Source organism: Anabrus simplex, chromosome 8 (assembly GCF_040414725.1).
Source record: "Anabrus simplex isolate iqAnaSimp1 chromosome 8, ASM4041472v1, whole genome shotgun sequence".
In the NCBI taxonomy this organism is placed as follows: Eukaryota; Metazoa; Arthropoda; class Insecta; order Orthoptera; family Tettigoniidae; genus Anabrus; species Anabrus simplex.
The window spans coordinates 208,684,911-208,709,913 of NC_090272.1; the positions used below are offsets into that span (position 1 = coordinate 208,684,911).

The 25,003-nt window shown below is 39.4% G+C and overlaps 1 protein-coding gene across 1 annotated transcript in view; it reads right to left on the reverse strand.

Annotated features, from left to right (window-relative positions):
* CAP (Cbl-associated protein) overlaps window positions 1–25,003 on the reverse strand; it is an 822,384-nt gene that overhangs the window by 573,452 nt on the left and 223,929 nt on the right. The window contains exons 3-4 of the mRNA XM_068228905.1: window positions 16,131–16,204; window positions 5,266–5,364 (exon numbers count right to left, since the gene is read on the reverse strand). Coding sequence (XP_068085006.1) covers window positions 5,266–5,364; window positions 16,131–16,204 — 173 coding nt within the window. The remainder of the gene's footprint in view (window positions 1–5,265; window positions 5,365–16,130; window positions 16,205–25,003) is intronic.

Sequence of the window (25,003 nt, forward strand, 5' to 3'; positions counted from 1 at the left end):
AACAACAGTTATATAACTTACCGCTTCAGTACAGAATAATCCTCCCAAGTAGTTCTGTGCAAGAAAAATATCAAAAGTGAAACCATCACAAACTGTTCTTCTGTTACAATTTGCTTTACGTCTTACCGACATAGATGGGTCTTATGGCGACGATGGGTTGGGAGTGGGAAGGAAGCCGCCGTGGCCTTAATTGAGACACTTGCTTTGAAAATTGATGAATCATGGAAAACCCACGATCTCTCGAATGTAAGTCCATAGCTACGTGGCGCAAACCGGGCGGCCTCTTGCTCGGGATGACAAGGTGTATTTTTAATTCAGCTAGTGAATGAATTTGAAAGGACGTGTGCTCAACAAATGGTCGTGTTTTACATTGTAAATTGTGCAGTGTAACAGTGATTACGGAAATGAAGTTTGTTGCACAACAGCACATTAACTGAAAAAAAGAAAAAAAAAGTAAAAGCTGTAACGAGTGCGAAGAAATGTGTTCCCAGATTCTTCTGGGAGGCAAAGTTCTACTTCCGGCAAATGATTATGTATATATTTATACAGGGTGGTCGGAAACGATGTGAACAGAATATATGAGCGTTAGAGGGTTGGTCATACTGATAGGTAATTTGGAGAAATGTCGTCGATATCTCGTGCTTTTGGCTTTTTATCAGCTGCTGAAGTTAGCCATTGAGATTTGTTCGCGGGCAATTTCAAATTGGCTTTACGAGGCAGTGTTGCTAAATCTGCACTTGGATTGGTTGGGCTTCAGAGCCATACCGAGGAATAAGCATTAAACCCTAACACACCTTAGGTTTCAGCCAGTGCTATGGGCCGAGCCTATCAGGTGGGAGGTCCTTGTTCAAGCCCCTTCCCGGGTGAAGTTTATTTCTTCTATTGGCGCTCTCAAGCCGATTATAAGCCACGTGAATATTTAGTAACACCGCTTGTCACCCCCGCAGCGATCTGATTGGCTAACTTCTGCAGCTGATAAAATGACGACGGCAAGATAAATCTAATTATTATCTTCCATATACCGGTTCGCGTTGTTTCCGACCACCCTGTATTTAAGGTTATTTTACTGATAACTTTCGGCGATTTTTTAGGTTACCAACATCCGCCCCTACTTGTCATCCAAATCTACTTGAAACTAAAAGGACCGGTGGCCACGGTTATACACCTATGTATTCGTTAGACGGAGAAGGGCAGGTCTGCACCGTCAGCTCACCTGTCCCACAACGCCCTTCTCTAAATCACAAATCACATCTCCTCTCTCTCCCTTAAGGGGAGAAATGCTTTTTTTTTTTTTTTTTTTTTTTTGCTAGTTGCTTTACGTCGCACCGACACAGATAGGTCTTATGGCGACGATGGGACAGGGAAGGGCTAGGAGTGGGAAGGAAACGGCCGTGGCCTTAATTAAGGTACAGCCCCAGCATTTGCCTGGTGTGAAAATGGGAAACCACGGAAAACCATTTTCAGGGCTGCCGACAGTGGGGTTCGAACCTACTATCTCCCGAATACTGGATACTAGGGGAGAAATGAAAACTTCGATGATGATGGTGGTGATGACGATTGTTGTTTAAAAGGGCCTAACACGTAGGTCATCAGCGGCTAATGGTACGAGGTCCAACGAAATTAAACGATAATTAAAACTTCAAAATGTGTCCACTGACTGAAATATAAAACGAATGATGATGAAACAATGATCATGAATCCAAAAAGAATCAGTGGATCTAATTCACAATGCCATCTTTTCGGAGGTGACGCTTGTTATAAAAAGGGGGTGCAATATCCAGGTCACCGGCCCCACATAATAGAACTGATCACAAGTAAAGCAGAATCATGGTGTTCCTTCCATGGTGGAACTAATCACAGGCCACGTATACTCTCGGTGCCGCTAACCTTTTGGTACTAAGCATACGCAATGCAAACCCACGGCGTATCACACATTATGCTACCAACCACGTGCAACAGAGACCCATGCTGTTCCTCACATAGTGGTACTGCAGAGCCATTCTGAACATAATGGAACCAACCCATTTGAGCGCAGGGCTCGCCACCTATTCCTGGTATGAGGGCTGGAACAGGGTACACTCAGCCGTTGGAGGTCAACTGAGTAGGGAGCGGTTCAATTCCCACCTCAGCCATCCTCGAAGTAGTTTTCCATGGTTTCCCGACTTCTCCTTCAGGCAAACGCCGGGATGGTACTTAACTTAAAGCCACAGCCGCTTCCTTCCCTCTTCCTTGTCTATCCCTTCCAATCTTTCCATACCCCACAATGCCCCTTTTGAGAAGAGCAGGTGAGGCAGCCTGGGCAAGGTAGTGGTCCTCCTGCGCAATTGTATCCCCGACCCAAAGTCTCACGCTCCAGGACACGGCACTTCAGGCGGTAGAGGTGAGATACATCGCTGAATCCGAGAAGTAAACCAATCCTGGAGGGTGAACGGATTAACAAAGAAAGAAGGAAAGAAGGAAAGAAAGAATGAAAGAATGAAAGAAACTGAGATGGAAGTTCTGGCGAGACAGAAATAGGTAAGATTTTAAAACGTTACAAAATAGAGAGTGTTTCATAAAGAATAGTAAATATTTCGAAAGACATGATTTTCTTTTTTCCTAGTGGTATGAAAAAGAAAACCTACAACCTGTTTTCCAGTTATTGACCGAGTCAGGGACGTAATGAAATGAATCATATATAGATTATTACTACGATGGGGTCGCCACTCCCAAAGTGATTTATTAATGACGGATAGATGCTATGAAAGGAGAATGGAGAGTGTTGCTGGAATGAAAGATGACAGGGAAAACCGGAGTACGCGGAGAAAAACCTGTCCCGCCTCCGCTTTTTCCAGCACAAATCTCACATGGAGTGACCGGGATTTGAACCACGGTATCCAGCGGTGAGAGGCCGACGCGTTGCCGTCTGAGCCACGGAGGCTCTCCTAGTGGTATATTATATTATATTATATTATATTATATTATATTATATTATATTATATTATATTATATTATATTATATATTATTATTATTATTATTATTATTAGTATTATTAGTATTATTATTATTATTATTATTATTATTATTATTATTATTATTATTATTATTATTATTATTATTATTATTGAAGGCTTTCGGCGAAGTATTTGAAGGGCTGTTGTTTATCACGCTGAGATGATAGCTCAGTCCTAAACACTCTTTACTGAGCGAAAATTATACACCCGACAGTTTCTGCGAAGTCTTCCTAGATGAATATTAGAAACATACTAAATATGACCAAAATTATATCTCTATATCTTTTTAAAATCAATGTGCTCTAGAACTAAAATATCGTTAAAATGCATTTTTATGACCAATAAAACAGTACCTTTAGAGTATAGAAGCTACACAATGCAATAAACGGGCCAGGCCAAGCATTCGAACTGAAGTTTTGTTTCACGAGATATGTCGTGGAGGTGATTTTGTCTGATGAGAGTGATAAATTGCCAAATATAAAATCAATCATCAGTCACCACTGATCTGCATTTAGGACAGTCTCTGTGGTTTACCTGGTATTTTCTTAAATAATTGCAAATAATTTGGAAATTTAATGAACATCTCCCCATGTAACGGTTCGTTTGTCTGTTCGTGCCGTGTCTTGACGTACAATGTCTCGCTTGTCACGCCTGCATACAGGAAAAGTTGGAGTTACGAAAATCACATGTGGTTTCTGGCAAATTGAAAGTAAGAAATTGGATATTCTAATATCTCTAGGTAACTCAAAGCTAACAAATTTATGTGACGTTTTGGCGATTACAAATACAGTTTTTGAACATTTGTAACAACATTTTATTTTGTAGTTTTTACATATCAGTAAGGATTCATCACTCACCGTTCCAATTATACGTTAAGAATAGTGCTCGGTAAGATCAAAGGAAAGTTAAAAAAGAAAGGAAAATGTCTCCATTTCGTAAAACGTTATGTGACGCTGAAATTAATAGTGGGGGGTGCATACACCTCTTAAAATCCACCTGTCTCCTGTTATCTGGGAGCCCGACTCACCCCCAGTACTGCCTTAGCCTCCGCGGATGACCACTAGCTGCGGAGGTCGTCTTATAATAAACATGGCTGGCAATAAAGGTCTTTATACCTATCCTAACATTACCATTGTAACACCCACTGTTCCTTCCATCCTTCCGAATCTATGTTAGGATAGGTAGCTCTACTGGCTGATACAACTCATGCACACTCATCCTCTATCATTCCCCGTTAAGATAATCAATAGCTAGGGGAATCACCCTCATAACCTTTGTATTTTGTAGAAATTAATAGTGGGGCGCCAGGAAGTCAACGCCAGTCATCATCGCGAGAAAGGGCCACTGAGACACAATGACAGTATCTAACGCGCAAGGAGGATGTAGATGGTTCAAGAAAGCTGCTTGTATGAACAATATTTGTATGTGAAATATATTACTAAACTACGAACTTTGAAGAGTAATAAGCATATAAAGCCTACTCCCTTGTTATCTGTCCGATTGCATTGTAAATCGCGTTTCATTTCGTTAGTCGCAGACAGATGTTTCTTCTCCGATTGTCGGGGACAACTCAGCCCAGTCACGCCGGATCAATGAATGAACGGAGCGCTTACTACTGCAGGAACGCAAGAAGCAAGAATAGTTGACCAACGGAAGATCAAACCGAGGAGACTGACACAGGTAAGTGGAAGCAATGGCAGACTTAGTTAAGGGCACCGTAGTCGCCAAAGTTGAACGCCCCTGGTCTCCCTTTTAGTCACTTCTCACGACAGGCAGGGGATACCGCGGATATTTTGTACGGCCCCTACATAGAGAGGGAGAAGAGCACTGAGTGTCAACGAACATGGCACACTGCTGAGGGTAATGAATATAACATAAGACAATTCATTGGCGACAGGATACAACAATTTCCTTCTGATCAACACGAACGTAAAAACGCAGGGAAAATAGGGAGGTATAGAAGGAATATATGGACAAAGAGAAGAACACGATAGAGTAAATAATAAGACTTGAGAACAGCGGCGAGAAACATATTATGCTTTTGTCTACGACAATAAGAAGCCTTTGGTGTGTACTGATGACACCAGTCATACTCTTGCGTTGAAAGGCTTGCATAAATAGCAGGCGTACAGATCTTAGAACATCCCATCGTTTCTCAGAAATGTTTCATTGAAGTGCAGAACGTGGGCTGGGACACTTTAGAGTCAGTTCAAGTAGTATGTGATCTATTTGTTACTAAAATGAAAAGTAACAAAGAAGAAATGTACTCACTCGTTAGCAGTCCGTTAACAGTTGTTGTAGTCTGTTCAGGGACAGTCTTCACGGTGGTACTCGTAGAAGCACAGCTGGAACTGCTTACACTGTTCGATCCTGCAAGCACAAGAAAATGAAATATTATTTTCTTTCTTTCTTTCTTTCTTTATTTACTCTTTTATTTTGCTCTTCAATTCTCCTCAATGTCAAAACGAAATATCGCTCACAGGAAGTTTAAGTGACAACCGACACAAAACAATTTTGACAAATGTAAACGGCTACGAAATAAGACATCACCAGCGGTACGCAACGCTAGGATCTGACATGCATATACCCTGTTGAAACAGAATACTAGACTTGCTATGGTGTGGACAGAACTAAGACACATCGGAACAGGTAAACAAAGAGACGAACATCCTATTGACATATCTCTGAACTCATTTAATATATATTTCAACACTCGTGGACATACAACTGACAAAGAAAACAGACATGGAACACTAAACAACAGTTACAGAGAAAAAAAAAACAATATTTTTCTTGGGTGACTCATTCACAAGTTAAATAATCCATAACTTAATTAGAATGAAATCAAAATCCAAAGGGATAGACAACGTGGTAATAGAACTTGCGAGAACAATCGACATAATTTAACTTACGATAATTTACACATTTAATCATTCATTAATGACGGGCACATATTCCTCCTTATGGAAAGCTGCCGTTGTCGTCCCGCTTTCGAAAATATCATTACCTGAAGGCGTAATTGACTACCAAATAAGTGAGTATAATTATCTGTGCTTTCAAATATTCGTATATTATGATGCTCGATTTACAATGTTAAACTGGTAATATTCTTGTAATATTTTATTTACATTGAATTGATTGCTGTACTCTTGTTGTTGTGTAAATATGGTTTTACTTTATGTTATCATCACTTGTAATGCTAAGCTAGTAGTAAGCTCAACCTTTAGTACTGTAAGCCATAATGTTAAGCACTTGATATACTTAAGTTGTGTGTGAATTTGTATATGATGATGGTGGATTTAGAACGTTAAACTAATATTATTTCTTGTAATATTTTATTTCCATGGAATTGCTTTGGTTGTACTTTTGTTGTCACTGTTGGGTGATTATGTTTTAGCTTATCTTATTATCACACCACTCCAAGTGACCATTGCCATTTTCTGACTGCGATATATTTGTTAACAATAATAAATTTAAAAAATAACCTAGACTACATTGTAGAACAATAACGTTCCAAATAATTGGAAACATACGATATTGACGAACAGCTGTCAACATTTCGACAGAACATTAGCTATATTGCTGCACTGTTTAATGTTACAGAGGATATTCGCAATGCGATGGACAAAAATACGAGTTACAATTCCAGCCCTTATAGACATCTCTAAAGCTTTTGTCTCAATTGACATAGACAAACTACTTGTCAACCTACTTGAAATGCATTTTTATACAAACAGTCCCCGCTGGATGAACGCATACCTCTGCGATAATCAGCAGTGGGTAAGAAATAACAATAATGAATATTCATCCTAGCGATCCGTTAAGGTTGGTGTCCGAAAAGAGCCGGACCACTTCTACTTTCCGTCTACAGCAACGATATTACGTCGTCCATGAAAAGCCGCAGACACCACATGTACGCTGACAACACACTTATATACCTGCACTGTGAACCGGGAAGGCTAGCTGATGAAATTAAACAATTGGCATTACAACCTGACGAGTCAATTTCATCAGGGAATTAATATTTGCTTTGAGGTTATGTGCGCTTTATCTTTATTAACAACAAATACCTCGCAATTGGTAAATACCGCGGAGGCAATGATAATTTGCAATAGTGTTATAATAAAGTAAAGTTAAATCATAATTGCCGAACAACAACAACAACAACAAAACATCAACTAAAACAACAACAGCAACAACAAGAGTATAACAAGCAATGGTGTGGAAGGAAAATAATACAAGAAATACTATTAGTTTAACATAATAAATTCAGCATCGTCATATAAAAATTCACATACAACTTAAGTGTTTCTAGTGCTTAACACTACAGCTTACAATACTAGTTTGAACTTACTACTATCTTGAAATTACAACACTGTCATATACAAATTCACACATACCTTACATAATAGGGAACATGCATGATCCGGGGTTTTAATTAAAAATATGCTAATCTGATTCAAAATTGCATGCAGAATTCAAAAATGTGATCATAATGTACAAATAATAACTCCAAACATGATAAAAATCTACGAAAATGTCACGTCACGCAAGTACGCGATCTCATTGGCCTGACGTCATCGTACAGGTTGACTGAATTAGCAGACGAAATAACACATAGTGTGCTGTGAGAAGCAGGGTACACTTCGCGTATTTCTACTTTACGTTAGTGTCTAATATGGTTAAATTCGAGGTCTATACATTGGATAATAATCTGAGTGGTATATTTTAGACTTAAAATGAATCCTGCGCAGACAGTGAGGCAGAAAACTTATAAATGGTATAGAGTTCCGATGTGCAATAGCACATCGCATACCATACCAAACAAATTGTTTATAAACGTTCCAAAGACGCTAAAACTAGGGAGAAATGGATTTTGGCGAGCTGGAGAAATGCTGGTGATATATCGGAAAAGTGTACAGTTTATTTTTTGAAGATTTTAACGCAAGATGAATTTGTTTGAATTTTCAAATCACTTTTCCATGTCAGCTGTTCTAGTGGTAAAACTTTAAATTTTAATGTATGATGCTTTATTTAAATGCTTCAATTACATCTTGGAATATGAAAGTAATAAACAGTGCATTAAATAATGCTGATTATTAAAGTATTCTCCAAACCTAACCTATGTTTTGGGTGATCCTTGTCAAGATAATAAATCAAAGGGGTTATGAACCATTTTGACAGCTCTAATTCTACCAATATATCTTGGCATGGGACAGTTATGTATGTCTTTGTTGAAGAGCTTAATTGGTAAAGAAATTTAGGCTATATCTAAATACTCTATAATGTAACAAAGAATAGGCGTGTACATCATGAAAGGAAACAACGTAAATGTAACAAATGTATAACTCTACACAAAACCAATGCTTGTCTGCTGGGGTCTTATAAGTTAACAATGCTCAATTATAATAATTATCATAATATTAATGAAATAAATAACATAATTGCACACAGGTGAAAATAGTGATGTAGGTGTTTAAAATATTATCCAACTTAGCCTAAGTTTTAGGTTATACAAGCCAAGTCAATAAACCGAAGGGTAAAAATACCGCGCGAGTTGGCCGTGCGGTTAGGAGCGCGCAGCTGTGAGCTCGCATCCGGGAGATAGTGGGTTTTGAACCCCACTGTCGGCAGCCCTGAAGATGGTTTTCCGTGGTTTCCCATTTTCACACCAGGCAAATGAAGAGGCTGTGCCTAAGGCCACGGCCGCTTTGTTCCCATTCCTAGGCCTTTCCTGTTCCATCGTCGCCATAAGACCTATATGTGACGGTGTGACGTAAAGCAAACAGCAAAAAGAAAAAAAGAAAAAAAAAGTAAAAGTCACAGCACCCAAAGACATTCCTGTATTGAGCGACTAAAATGTCACCAGCGCACTTTTCTTTCCTGATATGCTCAGCTTGTTAAAAGCCAAATGTAATTAATATTACTGGCTTCACGCCCCGCTAACTACTTCTACGATTTTCGGAGACGCCGATGTGCAGGAATTTAGTCCTGCAGGAGTTATTTTACGTGCCAGTAAATCTACCGACACGAGGCTGACGTATTTGAGCACCTTCAACTACCACCGGACTGAACCAGGATCGAACCTGCCAACTTGGGGTCAGAAGGCCAGCACCTCAACAGTCTGAACCACTCAGCCCGACTTGTGAAAACTAGATGAAGTCATATTTATCTTTATCATGTTTAACTTCTTCCCTCCACAAAGATATTTAATTCTCTTTCATGGGCCCCGGAAGTGGGTAGGCCAGTTGTCCCAACCATAAATATATATTTTTTTGGGGAATGATAGATTATAGCCCTACAGTACTATGATCTTTCTTTCTTTCCTTCTTTCTTTCTTTCTTAATCAGTTTATCCTTCAGGGTTGGTTTTCTCTCGGACTCAGCGAGGGATTTCACCTCTACCACTTCAAGGGCAGTGTCCTGGAACGTGAGACTTTGAGTACGGTGATGAAACTGGTGAGGAGGGCCATTACCTCGCCCAGGCGGCCTCATCTGTTATGCTCAACAGGGGCCTTGTTGGAGGATGGGAGGATCGGAAGGGAGAGACAAGGAAGAGGGAAGGAAACGGCCGTGGCCTTAGGTGCCTGGAGGAGAAGTAGGAAAATACGAAAAGCTACTTCGAGGATGGCTGAGGTGGGATTCGAAACCCTTCTACTCAGTTGACCTCCCGAGGCTGAGTAGACCCCGTTCCAGCCCTCGTACTATTTGTTTTCAACTTTCATGGCAGAGCCGGGAATCGAGACCGGGCCTCCGGGAGTGGCACACATTAACCACTACACCACAGAAGCGGACTAGTACTATAATGCTACCTATATGTTTATGTTAGTGCTGAAATCCGATTTCTTAATTTACTAATGCTGAAAGCCCGAAAATGTAATGTTATTCTTTAATAGGGGAATCAGTCTAGAAGGAAATGTTGAAAGTGATGTGATATCTATCCAGGTTCGTTGTTATCCTAATACTATGGGTTACAGTACATTGCACGTATATAAAAGACGCCACTTACAAATTTGCTTGTTATCCGCGAATTGCTGCGGCCACAAAAGTCACTATTTTTCAAGAATAATGACATTTACACATGATAGATTGTCTGATTGTGCTGTTTTGAACCTTTCTTCAGTCATTTTGAAGTTATTCACGATCATGAATAATAAACAATCGGCTTTTAGCAACGGCTGATGCACAACGGCTGGTAGAGCTCCATGCGGTACTGGATCGTGACGTCACAGCGCGCCGCTTACGTCAGAGGCCGTTTCACTCGCCTTGCGGAAAGGCACTATTAAATATTTTTTTAATGGTAGAAAACAAGGCAACATACCACAATGTAATACGTTTACGTACTATTTCATTGGTGTACTTTTCAAAAAAAAATATTTTTGAAAATGATGCATGTTCCCAATTCAGATGCCTTAATATTACAATTTACCGCGGGTTGAGCGTTGCATTAAAATATGACACCATCACATAGAAATTCACACACAATTTACAGGATGCTGGTGTCTATTTTGGATGCATCTTACATTTTTTGGGAAAAGGCTCTATGACAGCCGCAGGTAACGCGTTCCAGTCATTAATTCTCATATTTACACACGAATATTTACCATAGTTAGTTTTCTGCGATCTACCTTTCGGATGATCTGTCCTGCTTATGTAACAGGATTTTACTAGTCGATTGTTACCTCTCCACAGGCTGGGTTATTCGCGTAGGCATTATACATGACATATAACCGTGCTTGTATGCTTGTAGTCCCCAGTGTCGGCCACCAATTTTATCAATCAATCAATCAATCAATCAATCAATCAATCAATCAATCAATCAATCAATCAATCAATCAATCAATCAATCAATCAATCAATCAATCAATCAATCAATCAATCAATCAATCAATCAATCAATCAATCAATCAATCAATCAATCAATCAATCAATCAATCAATCAATCAATCAATCAATCAATCAATCAATCAATCAATCAATCAATCAATCAATCAATCAATCAATCAATCAATCAATCAATCAATCAATCAATCAATCAATCAATCAATCAATCAATCAATCAATCAATCAATCAATCAATCAATCAATCAATCAATCAATCAATCAATCAATCAATCAATCAATCAATCAATCAATCAATCAATCAATCAATCAATCAATCAATCAATCAATCAATCAATCAATCAATCAATCAATCAATCAATCAATCAATCAATCAATCAATCAATCAATCAATCAATCAATCAATCAATCAATCAATCAATCAATCAATCAATCAATCAATCAATCAATCAATCAATCAATCAATCAATCAATCAATCAATCAATCAATCAATCAATCAATCAATCAATCAATCAATCAATCAATCAATCAATCAATCAATCAATCAATCAATCAATCAATCAATCAATCAATCAATCAATCAATCAATCAATCAATCAATCAATCAATCAATCAATCAATCAATCAATCAATCAATCAATCAATCAATCAATCAATCAATCAATCAATCAATCAATCAATCAATCAATCAATCAATCAATCAATCAATCAATCAATCAATCAATCAATCAATCAATCAATCAATCAATCAATCAATCAATCAATCAATCAATCAATTAAAAGCTGATCTGCATTTAGGGCAGTCGTCCAGGTTGCAGATGCCCTGTCTCTCGTTTCCCTAGACTTTTCTTAACTGATTGCGAAAAATTGGAAATTTATTGAACATCTCCCTTGGTAAGTTATTCCAATTCCTAACTTCGCTGTCTATAAAAGAATATTTTCCCCGATTTGTCCTTTTCAACTCCAAAATTTGTCTTCTTGAACTCGAACCTTATCTTCATATTGTGATCTTTCCTACTTTTAGAGACACCACTCAAACTTATTCCTCTACTGATGTCCTCCCACGCCATTTCTCCACTGACAGGTCGGAACACACCACTTAGTCGACCAGCTCATCTCGTTTCTCCCAAGTCTCCCCAGCCAAAACTTGGGAACATTTTTGTAACGCTACTCTTTTGTCGGAAATCAACCAGACCAAATCGAACTGCTTTTCTTTGGATTCTTTTCCAGTTCTTGAATCAAGTAATCGTGGTGAGTGTCCCATACACTGGAATCATACTCTAGTTGGGGTCTTACCAGTGGTGTGCATGCCCTCTCCTTGAAATCGTTACTACAATCCCCAAATACCTGCATAACCATGTGCAGTGATCTGTAACATTTATTTTACAATCCCATTTATATGATCACCCCAATGAAGATCTTTCTTTATATTAATACCTAGATACTTAAATGATCCCCAAAAGAACTTTCACCCCATCAACGCGGTAATTAAAACTGAGAGGACTTTTAGCCCCATTTATCATCATACCATTACCTGCTGTCCATCTCAGAACATTATCCAGGTCATTTTTGCACTTGCTCACAATCTTGTAACTTATTTGTTACTCTATACAGAATAATATAAACTGCAAAACATTATCTCTGATTCCACTTCTTTACACATATCATTGATATATATATAAGAAAACATAAAGGTCCGATAATACTGCCTTGAGGAATTCCCCTCTTAATTATTACAGGGTCAGACAAAGCTTCGTCTACTCTAATTCTCTGATATCTATTTTCTAGAAATACAGCCTCCCATTCAGTCACTCTTTTGTCAAGTCCAATTGCACTGGTTTTTTTCAGTAGTCTCCCGTGAGGTACCCTATCAAATGTCTTAGATAGGTCAGTAGTGATACAATACATTTGACCTCCTGAATCCAAGATATCTGCTATACCTTGCTGGAATCCTACAAGTTGAGCTTCAGTGGAATGACGCTTCCTAAACCCGACTGCCTTCTATCAAACCAGTTATTAAATTTGACAACATATCTAATATAATCACAAAGAATGCTTTCCTAATGCTTACATGCAATATATGTCAAACTGAATGACATGTAATTTTAAGCTTTATGTCTATCTCCCTTTCCTTTATACACAGGTGATACTATAGTAACTCTCCATTTATTTGGTTTAGCTGCTTCATACATGTAATCAAATACTGTAAGTACTTCAGATATGACACTATGTACTAACACTTTGTCTTTAGTATGTCCCCAGAAATCTTATCAATTCCAGCTGCTTTTCTAGTTTTCATCTTTTGTAACATATTGTAAATGTCGTTATTATAGGTAAATTTTAATACCTCTTTACTATTAATCACCTCCTCTATCTGGACATTATATTTGTAATCAACAATCTTCACATACTGCTGACTGAATACTTCTTCCTTTTGAAGATACTCACATACACACTCCCCTTGTTCATTAACGATTCCTGGAATGTCCTTCCTGGAACCTGTTTCTGCCTTAAAGTACCTATACATACCCTTCCATATTTCACTAAAATTTGTATGACTGCCAGTATAGTTTGCCATCATGTTATCGTAGCTGTCTTCTTTGCTAAATTGAATTTCCTAGTAAGTTCCTTCAATTTCTCCTTACTTCCACAATCATTTCTAACTATTTCTTTCCAACCTGTACCTCCTTCTTAGTCTCTTTACTTCTCTGTTATAATATAATGGGTTTTTATCATCCCTTATCACCTTGAAAGTTACCATGCTTTCCATATTACTTCTAGGATTGAAATCGTTAAGCATGAATCTTTAAATTTGTCCACTACCAGCCTGTTGCCCCTTTAAAAATGTGGACTTCAGGTTCTTTCTTCTAGTCATCTGGAATTTGCGAATTGTTGAGAAACACAGTAAATAGTATTTCCAAATAACGTAGAATAGCTCTACCTGTCCAGCAATATTATCAGACCCTGGGGACTTATTTTTCCTAAAGTTCTTAATTCTTTCCTGAATTTCTCTACGGCTAATTTGGAAGAGTGTTATCGATAATGCCTATCGCTAGGTTATTCTGCTCATTAAATACGTTCCCATACCAATGATTTAATTCATTAGTTGTTAGTAGATTGTCAGTAATTACCTCACCTTTTCTAGACATTATAGAGAATTTTCCACCCATTTTCCTTGGATGAAAGTATACCTTTTCAGAAGCGAGTTCTTTTGACAGCTTGTAGATCTTATTAATATGCTCCGAACTAAATTTCTCTTTGTTGTATGCTTTCCTTACTTACTTTTAAAGCTCCTGATTTTCCGATTTAGTATTCTGGATCTGAGTTCCGTTTTAGTAATTTAATAGCTACGACCTGCTCAATAGCTCTTTTAATAATATTAATTTGATGAACGGATGAAAATTGTGTTCACGGGCTGTTATTTGCAAGGCTACTAGCACAGACAATAAAGAGGAATAGATAGTTAGTATTGTTAAACAGTTCTTTAAAGAGAGAAAGCCTACTTAGGAACATACTTTCTTGTGCAACCGATGGGCCACCGTCAATGGTACGATGATGCGGTGTCGCTTGCACAACTAAATTCAGACTATCATCACTTCAGTGATTTAGATTGAATCCCAAGCTCTCAATTAGGGACTATTTCGGAAGCTCTGTGATGAGAATGATGAACATTTTTAGCGTTTGCTGTTTCATACACAAGTTCAATGGCTGTGAAAAGGCAAATGTCTCAGACGATTTTATGACCTCTTTGGTACCACTGTGAAGGATGTTGAAAGCAAGCATTCTTTTAGCAGTGATGAACTAAAATCGATCAGATATTATGTTGCGTATCTGTCAGAAGTATACGCAAAAATGTATGAAATTAATCTCTAATTGTAAGGCAATGAAGTCAATCTTATCAAAGCCAAATCTGTTATCTCAATATTTCTTTCGAAGTTAGTTTTGTTCAAGTGAAACCTAGGCCGTCAAAAGTTGTACCAATTTCCGAGTTGGATGCAAAGAGGAGAAAAATGCTGATGACCTGCAAGTTTACTGTGAAAATTTGAATGTGCTGTATGAAGATATTTAGAACGATTTAAGAATCTGCTTCAGTTGGGAATTACAGACTGGGCGATGAATGCATTTTCAGATATTGGGAGAGTTGAGCCTTGCAGAAAGAATTCATTGAGCTGCTTTGAAACAAAAATTTAAGAAATCTTATCAGGAATTTTGGTTGGAGAATAAGTTCCCTGATCGTTATCGTGCAGTATAGAGACTGATAAGGAACGTTTTCTGTTTCATACACAAGTTCAATGGCTGTCAAAAGGCAGACGGTTTTATTTTCTTTTTGATATAATTGTGATGGTTTTAGAAAGCAAGCATTCTTTTGTCAGGATGTGGTTTTAGTGTGGTGGTACGGCTTCTTTCAAAGCAAAGAAATAGACTCCAGATAATTCGGCGTGGAGATTTGAGGCTCATATTCTCCTATTGACTGAAATCAAACCAGGCATTGTAAACCTGATCTCTCTTCATCACGCCCGTCCATCACAACGTTAACATTTTCCTAATGTCAACTCAGAACATTACATTTACTGTTCAGTTTGCGAATAGGATACATTATTAAATTTAAAATAAATGTTACTATTTGCTTGGAAAATAGTTATTCGCAATCATTGTGAGTATTATGAATCACTTTTCAGAAGTTAGATTTTAGGGAGAGAGTGGTAGGCTAATTTAGGAGGGTGCTAAGGGAGTGTCCAATTAGCTAAGTGGGCGGTGGTCCGCATATGTTTGGGAACCACTCCTGTAGAATACGGCAAATAAGCAGGAACTGTGGCTTGGAATGGACTCGCATATTTGCAATACGACAATAAGTATACCATTATTGGCCCCGGTAACGTATTCTGATCTAAAACTAATATATGAAACTTCATAGAATTTGGAAAAAAAAATAGAATATTACTAGTTGCAGCGAGCTTCACTACGGTTCGGTATTGACTTGCAAAATCTTGGTTTTAATTCTTGAGAATTTTAATTTTTGAGTCACCTTTGAATTTGTGAATGTTATTCCATGAATGTCTGAAAGGTGGGGCGCAAAATTAAAAATCTTAGGAAATGAAACCAAGAATATCACTGGTTCTGCATTAAAATGTTTATTGATATTCCAATGAGTTAAATTAGGAAAACGAAACACGAACTTGCTCTGTGATTGAAAGAAGTTTGATAGCCATTATTCAAAATTTTAAATTTATATAATACCATTCAATAACGTTTTTCGTTAGTACATTAACCATATACATTTATAGAGTACTTACGTCTGATGGACTCTGAAGTTTTCACTTCCTGCACAGTTCTATACTGTCGCCGTTTGGGAGAGCCGCTGCATTCCCTAAAACAAACAAAAACCAAGATTATTATCGTCCCACACTAATCTCTATTATTATTATTATTATTATTATTATTATTATTATTATTATTATTATTATTATTATTATTATTATTATTTAAAACCTGTTTTCCAGTCAATGACCGGGTCAGAGATGGGATGAATGAAGCCCGCAACTTGCGGCGAGGATATGAATTGTGCCGGCTGCCGAGGCCTGTCGCACTCCTCTGGGGCAATGATTAATGACTGACAGATGAAATGAAATGATAGTGGAGAGTGTTGCTGGGATGAAAGATGACAGGAAAAGCCCGAAGTGCCCGGAGAAAAACCTGTCCCGTGTGTGTGTAATAATTGGGTTATTATAATTAAATCAGATCTAGAAAACAGAGTTTTATTCGTAACATTGCGTTCTTGACACAATGTGAATGGTATGAGAATACAAAATGTACAATAATTAAGTAATCTAGAACAAGAATAGATCTACCACACTTATAGCAATAATCTTACAGTTATGAGTAGAGCACGGATTTGTAGGCAGTAATAAGTTAGAATAAAGTGCGGCCAGTATTCCGTAATCGGGAGATAGTGGGTTCGAGCCCCACTGTCGGAAGCCCTGAAGATGGTTTTCCGTTGTTTCCCATTTTCACACCAGGCAAATGCCGGGGCTGTACCTTACTTACGGCCACGGCTGCTTCCTTCCCACTCCTAGCCCTTTCCTCTCCTATCGTCGCCATGAGACCTGTCTGTGTCCGTGCGACGTAAAGCAACTTGAAAGTAAAATCGGGTTCTTATTATAAGTTACGAATTTCAAATGCCCATGGACAAAATCTATTTGTTCACTTAGGGACCATTGCCACGTATGGGCAAAGTACAAATTTTACACCAGCAAGGAAAAAAAAAAAAATAGAATTGTAAAAATTGTCCAGATGTCTGAAGAATTTGTCTCATTATGAAACTGTGTTCGGTCCTCAACCCTAAGGCTGGCTGGATCCTCAACAGTTCCGTCATCAGCTTTCATAGATGGGCTAGGCATCACTGAAGATGTGTACTAGGGAAATAAGGTGTGACGTAGTTTCCCGTTGCTTTCCTCACCGATCTAGAAGTTGCTATTACATATCAGTCTGCCAAGCCCACTTAATAATAATTTCGTGTGGCTATTTCTAGCCGAGTGCAGCCTTTGTAAGACAGACCCTCCGACGAGGCTGGGCGACATCTGCCATTTGTAGGTAACTGCGTGTTATTGTGGTGGAGGATGTATCTCCAAAACTTATGTAACTTATGTAAGATATATATACAATTTTTGTGCATTTCTTAATAATAATTGTGGTGGAGGATAGTGTTATGTGTGGTATGTAAGTTGCAGGGATGTTGGGGACAGCACAAATACGCAGCTCCCGGGCCATTGGAATTAACCAATTAAGGTTAAAATCCCCGACCCGGCCGGGAATCGAACCCGGGATCCTCTGAACCGAAGGCCAAAACGCTGACCATTCAGCCAACGAGTCAGACGCCAAGCCCACTGAAATACATGCATCATCAACCCTATGAGCAACATTTTCACGCCATTCATAGGGGGACTGGCTGCATAAGGAATCATTGCTAACACCTGTTACTTTCATATTGTCAAAGCCAAGGATAAGACCGAGACAGGTCAATGAAAGTAACAATATTGCTCTAGCCTATACCAGAAGACATAGTGCAGTGTAAACACTAGTCCGTCCAGCAAAGGCATGAATATGAAATAGCTCAGCTGATTTTTAATTAAGACAAATACATAATTACTCTACGTATTTGGCCATGTTAGTCGCGCTATAGTGAACCACCGCATTTGGCTGTGTATTATCATTATCATAAATAACGTCCGGCTCCATGGCTAAATGGTTAGCGTGCTGGCCTTTGGTCACAGGGGGTTTCTGCAGGACTCCACTTCGAACCCTACTCACTACATTCTCAGCCTAAAAAAAAAATGTTTTCCTTGGTTTCCAATTTTCACACCGGACAAATGTTGTGGTTGTACTTTAATTAAAGCATAGTCGCTTCCTTTTTCAATCCTCTCCCTGTCCTGTCTCTGTCGGTGCGACAAGAAACAAATTGCTGAAGGAAAAAAGGAATAACAGTTCCGACATTCAGAACAATAAGGAATTCTTATAAAGAAAGAAAAGAGCCGGGAAAGTAATATAATAAAATTCTTGCAGGACCTCGCAAAGGATGGGAATACAAAGTGCAGTCGGAACGTAAAGCTGAAAGAAAGAGCCTTGCGTGACACATGAATCTGGAGGCAGTGTTGGACTCACAGTCGATGTGCTATAGGAAGACCATTTACAAAATAACGGCTACCTATTTCGACTGCGAGGGCTAGCAGAAGTCATGAATCCTCAAAGAGAGACAACTTCGATATAAATTTCTGATATAAGTACATTCCAGAAACGAGTAATTGCTAATTGCAGCTGTCCACGTTACAAAGGATTGTGGTACACCGAACATTGGATCTAAAGAAGCACCCGCCGAGACAGAAAGCCACAGCTGTTCTTGACAGTTCTTCCCAGATGATGGATCTAGATCTTCTTTTGTACTGACGTAATAATAGAGCTTGTTGAAACAGTTAATAATAGCAGTCTTTTGTACCGCACACTACTCTCGTCTACAGCGGTATAAACTGTACATGAAAGAAGAAGAATGTTGACAAGATTCACATGGGAAAAGGGTAATGTGCTCCGATACCTACGATAACACACATAAGCAAATCAAATCCAGCTAAAAAAATCACAACAGAGAGGGTGTCCATGCCAGCAAACATCCGTGGTAAACCCATACTATAAGAGGACCGGGGAAATGAAGCGTTGGCCCGAGGTTGTATCAGTCTTTTCCAGGGGCGGTGCGTGGTATTGTTGCAGGGTTGCACAATTCCCAATAATTTTTCACTTCGTTTGTCGTCTCTTCTTCTAATGTTCTAGTTTAATACACCTAACATGTACTCGAAAACATGTTATAATCAACCATCTTCGGTCGTTCGCTGTACTAATGCTTCGTAACGGACCAACAAGCGCTGCTGGCTTCGAATCAAACCAAGGGGGTTCGCTTTCCTACGGCAACTCCCTAGCGGACAGCGCGATGGAAATGTACCTCAGCAGAGACGAGCCTAGACAATAACTGGTACACAAAGAATCCGTGTAGATTAAACATTGTCTGTCTGTTAGGTCATCAGCCCAGAGGCTGGTTGGATCCTCAAATAGCACCCCCAATGATTTTGCGGTTATAAGGAAACCCCAAAAACCAATGGCAGCACCAAAATGAGGCGTACTAGGCAATATGATGAGTGAGGTAGTTTGCCACTGCTTTCCTCACTGAGTCAGAAAGTACTATTGCAGCACGACTGACCCTATGAGCAGCACCTTTCATAACACTCAAATGCACTAGTCGTGCTCTGAATGTCATTACTCAGCACCACCCATACCCCAGCAACTTCCATACTGTCACAGCCATGGATGTTGACTGGGACTTCGGTGGAAGCTACACTTTACTCTGGCCTGTGCCAAGAGATGGATGCAAAAGTACTGTATCCATCATGAAATGACAGCAGGCAGGATTAAACATTATTTTATTATTATTATTATTATTATTATTATTATTATTATTATTATTATTATTATTATTATTATTAACAAATAAACTGAAATTGGGAGATATTTCGTAGGCAATGTTTACTTATCAATGAAATAGAATTAAGACATAAATTACGCAAGAAAAAATAAATACATGAGGACCAAATCTTACAAGATATTATATCGGCACAAAAAAGTCATAAAACAAAAATTCCATGATGGGGAAAGAACTACACTAAAACAAGAAAAAAATAAATGACAATTAAAAATGACATACAATTAGTGTAACATCATAAATACAAGCAATCGCAAAGAAACCATAACGAAATTTTCGGGAATAAACTTAAAATATTCACTTAAATGTAAAAAAAAAAAAGGCAAAGTCATCTTCGTACAGGTCATGAAGGTCAGGGGAGTGGTGGAAGGTAAAGGATTCCATTATCTGTAACCTCCGTACTAGGAAGGGTAGAGTGGTTAGCTCTACGCCAGGCCGCCTTTGCCCCCGGGAATTAACCTGGTACAGGTTGTTGGTGTAGGCTGAGTGAACCTCAGAGCCATGTGCACCTCCGGAAGTGGAAATCCCGTTTCTTAAATTTATCGACTTCCTGACGGGGAATCGAACCCACGTCCTTCGGCCAGGAAGCCCCTTCATTCACATGTAGCGTAACATAAACACATGGCAGTCACTTATAAATTCACCCAAACTTCACAAAATATCCCATTACAATAGTGTTCTACAATAATAGTTACAAGACAATCGCACATACAGTATTTCCAATGGTTTAAAAGTGAAAAACGGGCCTGTCTGGATCAGACTTTCAATATGCGACAGGTAATTGTAAAATGCTACGTGAGGAATAGACAGTTATTTCGTACATCTAGAGAACGCATATGACAAGGGAGAAAATCTTAACTGCACTGGGGGATTTTGGGATTAAGTGCGGATTATTAAAAACAATCAAAGGCATGTATGCTGACAAATGGACTGCAATGAGAACTGATGGTAGAATGAGTTCTTGGTTCAAAGTAGTTACAGGGGTTATACAAGGCCGGAATCTTTTACCTTTGTTCATAGTTTAATGGACCATCTACTGAAATGTTTATAGTCGCAGGGAGGGATTCAGTTAAGCGGAAATGTAGTTAGAAGTTTGGCCCATGCTGACGATTTTATATTAATGGAAGACTGTGCTGAAAGCCTAGTCTAATTTCTTGGAACTCGATAATACGTACAATTAGTATTATACAAAAGTTAGCCTTTCCAAGATGACAGTGAGCCGGGCTGAGTGGCTCAGACGGTTAAGGCGCTGGCCTTCTAACCCCAACTTGGCAGGTTCGATCCTGGCTCAGTCCGGTGGTATTTGAAGGTGCTCAAATACGACAGCCTCGTGTCGGTAGATTTACTGGCACGTAAAAGAAATCCTGCGGGACTAAATTCCGGCACCTCGGCGCCTCCGAAGACCGTAAAAGTAGTTAGTGGGACGTAAAGCAAATAACATTTAAAAAAATTAAAAAGATGACAGTGATGCCAGTAAGTAAGAAACGTAAAAGAATTCAATGTCAGGTTGAGAAGATAAAGCTGGAACAGGTATATCATTTCTAGTATTTTATCCCAGGTTGATAGTATTGTAAGTGAAATTGAACCAAGGTTCAGCAAAGCTGATGAAGTGATGGTGGTGGTGATTATTGTTTTAAGAGGAAGTGCAAGTGGGCAACCATCCTCTTTTAACACTAATCAGGGAGATTTTCTTTTTGCTAGTGGCTTTACGTCGCACCGACACAGGTCTTATGGCGACGACGGGATAGGAAAGGCCTAGGAGTTGGAAGGAAACGGCCGTGGCCTTAATTAAGGAACACCCTGAGCATTTGCCTGGTGTGAAAATTTGAAACCACGGAAAACCATCTTCAGGGCTGACGACAGTGGGATTCGAACCCACTATCTCCCGGATGCAAGCTCACAGCCGCGTGCCCCTGACCGCACGGCCAACTCGCCCGGTAATCAGAGAGAAAAATAAAAGGGGTCCGGCATTTCGAAAAATGAGCGTATCGGCCAAAAAAGAGTAGCGCCATGAAGGGCGTGAAAATGACTCCCTAAGATTCGCAAGCGTAATACCGTCGGGGTCTGAAAATAACAAGAGTCGGCCATGGAAGTCGGATAGGATAAATGAAAACGAGGAGCCTAATACAAGAGTGTGGAAGCAATGCCAGGACTCAGCTAAGGGCCCAGAATCGCTAACCCACGCACCCAAGTTAAGTGCACCTGGGGGACTTTTTTTTGCTAGTTGCTTTACGTCGCACCGACACAGTTAGGCCTTATGGCGACGAGGGGGGCCCTTTTACGCACAACTTACCACAGGCAGGGTTTACTGGGAGTCTAATGCAGTGAGCTTGTAACGTTCCAGACGTCACAGTGTAATTATGTTAATTTTATTATGTGTAATTAATTCAGGAATTTAAGTCATGATATTTATCTTGGTATGTAATTTTATTATAATTCATGTTTAATCATTTGCTCACTATCATTTCATTACTTTGTAACTACGACTTGTAAACGAGGGCTGAATATCCTAATATTCACTTAGATTCTTGCGACATTCGTTTAAATTTAACTTGCAGTAGATTTCCTCTATCTTGCCACATCACCGAGGAAGAAGGAAGGACAAATTTAGACATCAAATTCTGGGAAAAGCGAGCACGTGTTCAAGCGTTGTAACGACAGCTACCGTATTTCGACCAGAATAATTCAAACTGATCACCGCCTATATTTTCAAAGGAGCGTCATGTTGCCATGGATACTGAGTGAAAGGGCTAATAGAAGAACAGTTGATATCTTGGTTGGGACCCATCTACTCTAATATCTGGAGTGGGGAGAGACGTGTCAACTGATTGGACCACGTGTAGCGACCTGTAATTAGAGCCAGAGAAGGTTATAAAAGGGCGTGTTGGAGCTCTTGGCATCATTCGTCTTCTGCATTCGTTATTATTAATCTTCTTGATTCTTCGATCTTGTATTTCGCTGTAGGTCTGAGAACTTGTCTTATGGTTGTTGTACCATAGTGGACTAGTGTGATAGTTTATCACTTCTACATTAATTACTTCGTTACCACGACGTGGTACTTAGGAATTTCTGAATGAAGGGTGTATAGCCACTCTCATCAGGAAGTACGTACAGCTCGGCTACTAGACCGGTTTGTACCAGTCTAAGACAATAGGTAGTATTAAACTAGATAGAAATGAAACTTCAGTGCACATTTTCAGTAAAGTTGGAAGGATTATTAATTGAGTATCCTCTCCACATAACCCAAGGAGGTTTTTCTAACTATGATTTAGGGCTCATCTCCAATATATGGGATAGAGCATAATAGGGAGTGTTAGTGTCGAAGCCATCTTCCAATTAGTGGTCGGTGCACTTAGCAAGGCAGGAATGGTACTTAGCTGCAGATGATGATGTCTCAAAGACGACGGGTGATGTTCCAGCTACAAGGATGGAAGCTTTCCAAGGACCAGCAGAACAAGACTACATGGTGAGCAAGCGAGTTAAAAATATTGCAAGTTTTCGCGAAGTAGAGTCATTCAACTTTTTGTTAAATTCATTTCCTATTTTAAATTCAGTTCTCGTTAAACCGTCGTCATTTATATTAAATATAATAAATAGTATTTTTCTAGTTCACTTTAATCAATCTGCCTTAATTAGCCTTTTGATTTCTAATTCTCCTGCTTAATGATTAGTGCACTATCACTCCACCCCTGTGATAAGAGTCCGTCCAAGCTTGATTATAAATTTTTATCTTTAAGTCATCAACTTAAAGATTGGCGCCCTTAGCTTGCATGGTTGCATTTCTCGTTCAATGATTGTTCTCCGAAAGGGGAAGTCACAAGGTCTCAGTAGCGATCAACAGTATTTTGTAAGAAGGAAGTCAGCTTCCGGACGAAAATATCTTTACACCGTTTTTTTCTTCAGACCAAATTTGCTTTACGGGAGTAAAAGCTGGGTGGATTCAGGTTATCTTATCCATAAGTTACAATTAACAGACATGAAAGTAGCGAGAATGATTGCTGGTACAAACAAGAGGGGACAATGGCAGGTGGGTACTCGAATGAGGAGATAAAGGCTAAGTTAGAAATGAACTCGACTGATGAAGCTGTACGCATAAACCGGCTTCCGTGGTGGGGTCATGTGAGGCGAATGGAAGAGGATAGGTTACCTAGGAAGTAATAGATTCGACCAGGGAGGGAAAGAGAATCAGAGGGAGACCAAGACGACGACGATGGTTAGACTCAGTTTCTAAGATTTTGAAGAAAGAGCTCACAGAACAAATTATAAACAGAGGATTGCGACGGCATTTAGTAAATTCACTCAGGCTCGCAGATTGGACGCTGAAAGGTATAACGGTCTTCAATGAAGTATGTATCTACACAATACGATTACAAAGGGTTAAGCGACCGAGCTCGATAGCTGCAGTCGCTTAAGTACGGCCAGTATCCAGTATTCGGGAGATAGTAGGTTCGAACCCCACTGTCGACAGCCTCGAAAATGGTTTTCCGTGGTTTCCCATTTTCACACCAAGCAAATGCTGGGGCTGTACCTTAATTAAGGCCACGGCCCCTTCCTTCCCACTTCTAGCCCTTCCCTGTCCCATCGTCGCCATAAGATCTATCTCTGTCGGTGCGACGTAAAGCAACTAGCAAAAAAGAAGAAAAAAGGGTTAAGCGGTTCAGTGACACTATCAGCCTAACGTTGTAATTACAACGCCATTTCATACTCACGTGACGTTAAGGAAGAATGCTTTTAATATGGGTCGATCAGATTACAAAATTAAAAACTGGATTACAGTTGGTGAAAGGAGAATGTTTTGGCCAAATTTCTCTTTAAAAAGGATTGAAAGGTAGGATACATCTTACGACACTCAGGACTTGTTCCTCCCTGTGAGTGGGGGCGGTAGAATAACACCCACGGTATCCCCTGCCTGCCGTAAGAGCCGACTAAAAGGGGCCCCAGGGGCTCTGAACTTTGGAGCGTGGGTTGGCGGCCACGGGGCCTTTAGCTGGGTCCTGGGATTGCTTACGTGCGCTAGGCTCCTCACTTGCATCTATCCTATCCGACCTCCATTGACCAGCTATTGTTCTCTTGCGACCCCAACGTTATTAGAGCACTCGAGGCCTAGGGAGTCTTTCATTGTCACGCTCCTAGTGGCCCTTGTCT